Source organism: Rousettus aegyptiacus, unplaced genomic scaffold, assembly GCF_014176215.1.
Source record: "Rousettus aegyptiacus isolate mRouAeg1 unplaced genomic scaffold, mRouAeg1.p scaffold_m13_p_1, whole genome shotgun sequence".
In the NCBI taxonomy this organism is placed as follows: domain Eukaryota; kingdom Metazoa; phylum Chordata; class Mammalia; order Chiroptera; family Pteropodidae; genus Rousettus; species Rousettus aegyptiacus.
The window spans coordinates 150,123,011-150,132,669 of NW_023416284.1; the positions used below are offsets into that span (position 1 = coordinate 150,123,011).

The window sequence follows — 9,659 nt, forward strand, 5'->3', positions numbered from 1 at the left end:
AAATTTATTGATTTATTCGGCACCCCATCCCCTCTAAGGAGCACTATAGCTGTCAAACCCAATTTCCCTTATCTATGTGCCAGCATACACACAGTGAGTGAGCTGGTGGGTCCCTGTTGAGGAGCAGACATATTATGTGATAGGTAGACAGGGAACAGCAAACTATCTTTAACAAGGAGATCGTTTGGCTATAAATCCACCCCCCCCCCCCAAATTGATTACTCATAGATGTAATCATCCACAATCACTGACAAGTTATACACTGGAGTCATTAACTCTTCCAACAGTAAACGACAATAAGGAGTTAAGAGTTTGTCACCAACAAACTCCTTTACAGCGAGACTTCGACACCTCAGTGGTACTTTGGAGGTAACTAAATCAATTCTCCAACCTTCATGCTTTCCTACATAGTTTCTTGAGAAAATGGTCTACAATTTTCTTCTCTGCTTCCTCACTTCCCAGATACTTTATTAAAAAAAAAATTGAAGTTGAAATTATAAACATAAGGAAGATGTGGTACTTACTACCAAGCTTTACTGAACAAGTTGCTCTATATATTTTAGGCTTTGTTTTAAGCAATAGAGCAGCACTGATACAGCTGAAATACCATATACCCTCTTTAATCCTATTTGTTCCTCCTCAGTAGTCACCACTACCCAGAATTTGGTATTCATTATTACTGTGCCTGTTTCAAGATTTTTGCATATGTTAGTAACCACAGACTATGTAACATTATTTTATTTTAAAACTTTACATAATGTCTTTTACTGCAGGTATCCTACAACTTGCATTTTTCCCTCAAAGCTATTTTGTTAAGATTTATGCATATCCATAGCTGTCACTCTAGGTAATTTATTTTCACAGCAGAGGTCTGCAAACTTTTTCTGTAAAGGGTCGAATAATCAGTATTTTAGGCTTTACAGTGAAATAGACTGCCATGACTACTTAACTCTGTTGCTGGGGTGGGAAGGCAGCCATAGACATTTCAGAAACAGGGGTGGCTATGTGCCAATAAAACTTTATTTATAAACATTTGGATTTGAATTTTATGTAATTTTCACATATCACAAAAATTTTTTTAAATGTCCAATAATTTGAATATGTAAAACCCATTTTTAGCCCAAAAGTCATATAAAATAGGCAGTAAGTCAGTTTGATCCCTGAACTATAGATTACCAACCACTATTCTATAGTATTCTATCACCATGGCTTTTAAATCTGTTTAAATTATAAAAATATTTATTTTCTATTTTGAGGGTATGGGATACTACATGTATCTTAGACAGAGTTTGCTAATTTTGTTCTACATTTTTAATATTCTTTCTAATGTTTACTTGATAAAACATTTCTGATAAAGATATGTTTAAAAAAACTTATAAGAATTTCTCCTTATAATTTTATCAGTGTTTGTTTTATATATTTCAAAGCTATGCAGCCACGGGCATACAAGTTGATGATTGTCATATCTTATAATGGATTGTTCCTTTTATTGTGATAGTGTTCAAAATACCTTTATTTTTCAAGATTTGTGCGTTGTCTAGTTTATAGGTGGGTCACTTACAAGCACCATGAGTGTTTTTCAGCTACTCTGTAGGTTAAGTTTACCCTAGCCCTGGTGTCATGGTTAAGGGCGTATTCCAGACCGCCTAGGTCCTAATCCTGCCTCTTTCACTCATCTCCGTGTGACCCTGTGCAATTCTCTTAATCTCGCCACACCTGAGTTTTCTCATCTATAAAAAAGCTGAGGATAATATTAATACCTCATCATAGGCTTATTGTGAGAATTAAATAAGATAAAGTTCCTGACATATAGTAAGCATTCAGTAATTGTTAGCTATTTAAAAAAAAATTTGTGTGATTATTGATGTATTTGGTCTCATTTCTACCACTATTTTGTTTTCTTTTTGCTACCCTTTTTCCTTTGTTTATTCTCTTTTCCTACAATATTCCCTTTTCATTCCATTTTTTGAGTGATCTTTATATACTGTATTTCTATTATTTGATAATTATACTTAAAATTTTACTGGTTTTTGATATATAATTGATGTACGATGTGATGAATTTTGACATATACATACATATATCCTTGAAGCCATCAAGTCAATCAATATAATTGACATTTCCATCACCCTGCTTTAACTGTGTTCTCTTAGATTCTTTGTCAATTGGCATCCATTAATTACAGTGTCACAGTAATGGCCAAAATAATTTACATCTCCCATACAATCCAGAGCCCATATTCTGAACCACCTTCTGATCTCTTATACACCAAGCTAATATTTCCCCTATTCTAGATCAACTCAAGCCCAGGTACCAGACAAGTAGTGGCAGCTCCTATCCCCCAAAGCCTACTAAAATCATTTAAACTAGCCAGTCCTAGCCTGGTTTTCCTGCCCTGTCTTGTCTTTTTCACAGAAACCCCAGTAAAACTTCTGCCTAGGCTTTCCCTTCCTCCTTTCTGCCCCCTGACCAAACACAGTGCTTCCCCATGTGGCCCTGTTTGGCCTGGCATGCCCCTTTCTCTTGGTTAACGTAAGTAATAAATTCTTCTGTCAATGGCATTGGCCTCTCTGTGTCATCACTGAATCACCTCCATAAATTAAAATCTTGCTGGTACAAGTCGATACGATGCTCAAAACTCTTCTTATGCTCCTTGGTAATCTCTCTCTTCTCATTTCTCCTCCCCCATTACCTAAGCAAGCACTGGTCTATTTCCTTCCATATAGTTTAATTTACATATTTTAGAATTTTATATCATCACACATTAGGTATTCCTTTGCTTGACTTCTTTGATTCAGGAAATTATTTTGAATTCATTCTTGTTATTATGTATGTCAATAGTTGATTTCTTTTATCTTGCTGATTAGTATTCCATTACATGGATATATAGCAATTTGTTGATGGACATTTGTGTCGTTTCTGGTTTGCAGCTATTATAAATAAAACTGCTATGGACATTCATGTACAAGTTTTCATGTGGACAAATGCTTCCATTTCTCTTGAGTAAATAAATGTGTTATATGGTAGATGTATAGTTAACTTTTAAAGAAACTGACAATTTTCCAAACTGATTGTTCCATTTCACATTCCCACCATCAGTGTATGGGAGTTTCAGTTATTCCACAGTCCTCACCAACATTTGGTATGGTTGGTCTTTTTAATTTTAGCCATTTTAATAGTGACATCTTATTATAACCAGGTATTGCTTTACTTCTATCTTTTAAATTAAAAAGTAGTTATTTCTATAACTAATAATTAAAGGAATGTCTTAAAAATATCGTATTTGTACTCATCATTACTTTTTAGCTCACATGTCTTTTCTCGGTGTTCATTTTTCTCCTTACTGAAATATACGCTTTAATAATCCTCTGAATGAGCTTCTGTGTGTAGTAACTTCCCTTAGTCTTATGTATCTTTATTTTTGTCTGTCTTGAATGATAGGTTAGCTGTTATTAAGCACACCGAAGATATTTTCCTCTGGTCTCTATTGTTACTGTTGATAAGACTCCAGTAGGTCTATTGTCTTTCTTTTGTAGGCTATGTATCTTTTCTTTCTGGTAGCTTTTAATAATATCTCTTTATTTTTCACACTCTGAACTCTTACTATGACGTGTCTGTACATGGGTTTATCTTTATTTACACTACTCATAATATCGAACACTCTTCTAATGTGAGAAGTGTCTTTGATTCTGCAAAATTCTCAGTTATTTCTCTTCAAATATTGCTTCTCTGACTACTTCATTTTTTTCTTCTGGAAATTCTATTAGATGACCATGGAATCATTTAATTTCTCTTCCTTTCATTGGTTTTTCAAATATTTTATTTCCTTGTCTTTTTGTACTTAACTTTGGATGAAAGCCTCAGCATATGTTTCACTTCACTAATTATGTATTAAATCATGTCCAGTTGAGAGTTTGACAAAAGAAATTTATATCTCATTCACTTTTTATAAGCCAAACCAAGCCTGGTCCAGTGCCTTTTATATGGAAGTTATACAAAAAATATTTGCTGATTAAATAAATATAGAAAATGCTCTACATATTTGATCATTTTATTTATTCTGTATAGATACATAACAATCAATACCCCAATATCATATTTTTATATAACAAAAAGATATCATATAAACAAAGTTGCAACTTAACTTGTAAAGCAATACATTCATATATTAGACTGTCCATACAAACAGATTTTTATGTAAAATTAGAATGCTTTTGTTGTGCTTTGGCTTTAGGGGTATCCAAGCCTTGTTCTTTTCTTTTGAGAAAGCTTTTAGAATGTTCTGGCAGAACTCTTGGGTTATGGACACTCTAAATAGCCCTCAATTTTGGATCACTCAAATTTTCGACAATTCCCATTATTCTTTATGCCATAATTCTATGGTAACCAAATCCTGGACTAGTACAAATAGTAAGAATATTCTCTGTTTTGCTTCCAGTGCTCTATTTCCTGGTGCGGAGCATTTTGTGTCACACAATGCAGCACATGGGAAAATGACAGCAGTCTGCTTTGCAAGTAAGCCATTTTCTTTTTAGTGGGAAGATACACTGGAGTTTTCCCTGTCACTCATACCAGATGAATCTCTTCTTTAATTTCTTCTAGCTGTAATCTGAAGTGCATTTATTAGCTCAGGATTCTCAAAGTACATAAGGAAAGATGATAGAACCCTTTAAACATGTAAGGAGTTTGGTCAACTGACCCAGCCAGTTAAACCAGTAAGATCCCATAAAATGGTTATAGCTGGAGGAGTCTAATGATCAGAAAGGGCTACAAGTTGATTTGTGTAAGAGCTTCCCAATAATGGGCCCAACTCTCAACAGTATTGTATCTTCTCTGCAAAGAAGTGGAACATTTGTCAATTCTTTGATTGCTGCTTTGACTATTGGCGGGCAACAGGTATTCTCCTCTTTCATGTTCAGATGTCCCTGTCAGGTTGGGAAAAACTTCTACTATGGTTCTGCTTTTCTAGTCATTCCTGCCTTGATCCTTCTGGTTGCTGGCTATGCTCTGAGAAGCCAAATGTGGACAATTACCAGTGAATACTGCTGCAGCTGTGCCCCTCCACACCGGAGCATCAGCCTCCTGGAGCGCAAGCTGGCTTGCCTTAGGTTCTTCAGCATCACTGGGAGGGCACTTGTTGCTCCGTTGACTTGGCTGGCAGCAACCCTGATGACAGGCACCTACTACGAATGTGCAGCAAGTGAATTTGCATCTGTGGATCATTACCCAGTGTTTGACAATATGAGTGCCAGCAAAAGGGAAGAAATTGTAGCTGGGTTTCCATGTTTCATATCAGCTCCATCTAATGTGATTCCGATAAGAGATGAAGTAGCTCTTCTGCACAGATATCAGTCACAAGTAAGTTCCTGTTGTTTTTGTTTTGTTTTGTTTTGTTTTGTTTGTCTGTTCTCTCATTCCATATTAACTACAGTCACTGGTAATATTTCACATTCCTGCAGTTTCTCATATCATTTGATAATAGATGCCACTCATCCAAGTGATTTCTACTGAGCAGCAGTGAGGAAGCTGGGCTCTGAGTTTGAGTCTTTGCCACTTGTTAACCTGCAAAACCTTAAGCAAGTTATATAACTTATCCATGCTTCACTTATTCAGCTATACAATGGGGATATTAATAAGATCTATAGCATCAGGTTAGCATGACAAATAATGAGCTAATATATCTAAAGTGCTCAAAACTGTGTCTTGAATCTATATCTATAAAAACAATAAATTCTAGATATTGATATCGAAATTATTTTTACTACATTACTAAATTTCATCTTGCTGCATGTATATCCTTGAATATGCATTTTTATATGTTAAAATATCATCTAAATTTACAGGAGGCTTAAATATAATTAAAAATAAACTCCAATGATGGTTTTAAATTTAGTATCCTTAGATAGGTTTGTGTGAGGAGTGGGGTGAGGTGGGGGGAAGTTCCAAACTAAATGCACTTACAGGTTAAATATAAAGAGTGTAAAATTGCATTTTCATTAGTAAAAAGTTATAGGCTTTCATCAGTTTCTTCAAGGCATTTAGGGAAAAAACATATTTTTCTCTAAAAAATACTGTAATATAGTAAAAAATATGATCTTTTAACCTACTGATTGCAAAGGTATTTTTTGACTCATCACTTTTCAGTTATTAAAATTTATAAGTGTAATGATATTTAGTTAAAAAAAATTACTATCAACGCACAAAATAATGAAGTGTTGCATATGGCTCAGTGTAAGCAAAATTAGAGATGCCATTAAGATAAGCTTTGTCTCAATCTTTTTGTATTGGCCCTAAAGCTCAGGCAGAGGAGCTATGTGAATATAGGTGAAAAGTCAAGAAAAACTAAAAGGTAATACACAATGGTAAGATTTTCTTATAGTCAAAATAAAATCTTATTTAATGATAAACAGGCTTCTGTGAAAAGACAGTTTTACAGTCTGAGTGACTTAGCCAGTGGACTTTTTAATTTAGTGACAACAAAACTAATATATATTGAGATGTTCATCATATACTGTATAAATATTTTATATCTTAACTCTAATCCTCATAATCTTAAGAGATAGGTAAAATCAACCACATTTTACAGATGAAGAAACCAAAACTTAGAGTTTGTGTAACTTTCATAAATTCATAAAGCTAATAAACAGCTGATTGAGATATTGAAAACATCATTTCACTTCACCAGGTCATCTTTTGCAACTATCTTGCATGTCAATCTCATTTGAGGAACATATGCTGTATTTCAGTTGAATTATTCTGTATTGACCATAAGATCAACACAGAAGTTTAAATCCTTTCTGTACCCATACCTCATTCTAAAATACCTTCCTGAACTGAGTTTCACTCCATTTCAATCTACTTTTTACACTTAGGTCAAATTTATCTTTCTAAACGCAGATTGTGATGAGCTCTCCCCTACATGCCCCATATAACATCCTTCAGTGATATCCTACCAGCCTAAGTACGAATCCAAATAATTGGCATGACCTACTAGGTCCTTCAGTGTTTGACCCCTGACCACTTTTCCTCATGACTCCTATGACCCTATAAATCCAAATTTCTTGAGGTTTTCCCAACTCTTCATACTCTTATTTTTCTGTCTTCTTCTCTTAGTAGAACTCTCCTCAACTTCTCACATCTGGTGAATTCCTCTTTAATAATTTAAGTCTGAGCATCACCTTCAGAGAAATATTTTACTATATTTTTCACCTTGCTATTTTGTCTCCCTCTTTTGGCTTAAAGACTGTGAAAAGGATGACTGTATCTTAAATTAGTCACATCCGAGTCCCCATAACCAAGTACCATACGCAGCACATGGTGGCAGGGGAGTCAACCTGGAGCTCAATAAATGATAGTTGATGAATTAATAGGCATCTGAGATGGCCTTTGCTCCACCGTGTTTAATTGTGATGATTATCATTTTGTAGGTTTTAGCCTCCAAGAGTATAGCTATCCCGCTGTGCACACCCTGGTAATTCTAGGCCTGTTGGTGAATCACAAACTGTGGAAGAGACCTTCATCTTCCAGACTGTGGCTACCTACCACTGGCTTCCCTAAATGTGTGGAACTTGTGTCTCTCACTTTACATAACAATAGCTAAATGTTGAAAAAATGATTTTAAGAAAAGTATTTTAAGAGTAGAAACAGACATTCACATCTGTCTTTAATGTCAGGAACTAAATAGTTGCAAATGAAATCTAGTTCATTTTCATTTCAAAGTGTATTTCAAAACAAGTCATAAAACTAGTTAGCAAATGACTATTTGAAGGAGAAGGGGAATGAAAAGGAAAACCATAAGGTGCTAGATATTTAGGAACATAAGAGTTTGCTCACTGACTTCCTTCTTTGGTCACAAAAAAATAAAAGGAAGGAGGAACGCAGGAAGAAATATCAATGACTATTTGTTGGCACATTATTGAAGACGCCTTAGGAGGCTACCATTATTATCTATCATATTATCATTTTCATCACCATCATTTACAAATATTTATTAAGCCCCCAGAGAAAGCACCTTTACCTGATGGTTCAAAAGTAAAGTTAAGCCAAAAGCAAAGAACATAGTTTATGTACCTTATGCAAGGGTAATTGGTGTGTTATATTGGTGCCACTTCAAAGACAACGCTTAGAATTCCTTTCAAGTTAACTGTCAAGTCTTTTGTAATCCAAAAACCAAATAGAAATGGTTGGGCCTATACATCACAACCATATTCATTTCAAATGATTAGCACTTTGTTAATATGTTAAAAACTAGAATAACAAATATCTTACTCACAATTTAGTTCTCAGTCTTGTAAGACTCCCTCCTACGATGGCTGTTTCTTGAATATTTGATGTAGTGATGTTTTCTATTTTTCTTTTAAATAATTACGTGAAGATGCTGGCCTGGATTTTGATCACCTTGGCAACTGTGGCTGCCCTAGTTTCCCGCTGCTTGGTGAGGTGCTGCTCTCCCCTCACCTCTCTGCAGCAATGCTACTGGACCCACCACCTCCGCAATGAGAGGGAGCTCTTTGAACAAGCAGCAGAGCAGCACTCACGTTTTGTCATCCTGCAGCGCATAAAGAAACTATTTGGCTTCATTCCTGGAAATGAAGATGTCAGACACATCCGTATTCCTTCGTGTCAGGACTGGAAAGATATTTCAGCACCCAGTCTTTTCTGTATGGGTGAAGACTTGCAAGGTCACTATAGCTTCCTTGGAGACCAAGTGGATGAGCATAATGAGGAAAGCAAATTGGGAGATATTGAATTAAAACCTTGATTGTAGCACCTTTCGCAATTCAAGTTGCTTAATAGATACTTCATTTTTATGATGATAGAGTTTCAATGGAATCTCTCATTCTTTTCTGTCTCTGATATTTCTTTGCATAAGTCCATCCAAAATGGCTGTTTCCAAAGTTAATTTGTCTGATAATTGTGCCAATCTCTCTTTTTGAAATTTCATTGATGGTCTGGTATTGCTTATATTGGTCTATGTAAATAATATGGAATTTGGAGTCATATCAAAATTTGAATCTTGACTCTGCTTAGTTGTTGTGCAAAAATTAATATTTTCAATTGCCACTTTGTTATCTGCACATAGAAGCTACCTCATAGAGCTATTGTGAGGATTAAGCATAATAAGCAAAATGCTTACCATGGTGCCTTTCATAAAATAAGTGCTAATAAATGTTACTTTCTCCCTTTATCTTTGCATTCCGTGTCTTGTATCACATTTCTCTGTCTCTAATTTCTGGGGGGGGGGGTTGTTGTTGTTGCTGTTTGTTTGTTTGTTTGTTTTCTATCTCTGTGTAATATCCAGGTACTTCTCACTGCTTCTTCTTCTTTCTCCAAGCTAACATATCTGATTTTTTGGGAACCAGGATAAAAAGCCCTTTCTAAACTGGTAACTTGTAAGAGAGAAGCCATGCAAGAAGGTCTGGAGTCATCCTGCCATAACCAAGGAAAAGCGACATATTATTCTATTATCATTAGTCTCATAAATGTTATTTGTAGCATCTTCATGCTAGGAGTATTTTTATAGCTATGACATATAAAGTTTATTCAAGAACGCTTTTCCATGTGCTCCACTACAGGAACACCACCTGTACCTTTTTATTATCAAATTGCAACTTTGCATTCAAAATCCACTTGGGACAGCAAGACTGACACCTTTTTTG

At 35.1% G+C, this 9,659-nt stretch overlaps 1 protein-coding gene across 1 annotated transcript; it reads left to right on the forward strand.

Moving 5' to 3' along the window:
- The first annotated feature begins 4,540 nt into the window (after positions 1-4,540).
- CALHM4 (calcium homeostasis modulator family member 4) lies at positions 4,541-8,969 on the forward strand. The gene is made up of 2 exons (XM_016163659.2): positions 4,541-5,358; positions 8,375-8,969. The coding sequence occupies exons 1-2, from the start codon at positions 4,801-4,803 to the stop codon at positions 8,759-8,761; spliced, it is 945 nt and encodes a 314-aa protein (XP_016019145.2). The 5' UTR covers positions 4,541-4,800; the 3' UTR covers positions 8,762-8,969.
- The last annotated feature ends 690 nt before the right edge of the window (positions 8,970-9,659 follow it).

What these genes read in the sequence shown, in the direction of transcription:
- CALHM4 (XM_016163659.2), top strand. Translation starts at nt 4,801, where the DNA reads ATGGGCCCAACTCTCAACAGTATTGTATCTTCTCTGCAAAGAAGTGGA. An exon ending in TGCACAGATATCAGTCACAA is followed by an intron (nt 5,359 to 8,374) that starts GTAAGTTCCTGT and finishes AATTACGTGAAG; the next exon opens with ATGCTGGCCTGGATTTTGAT.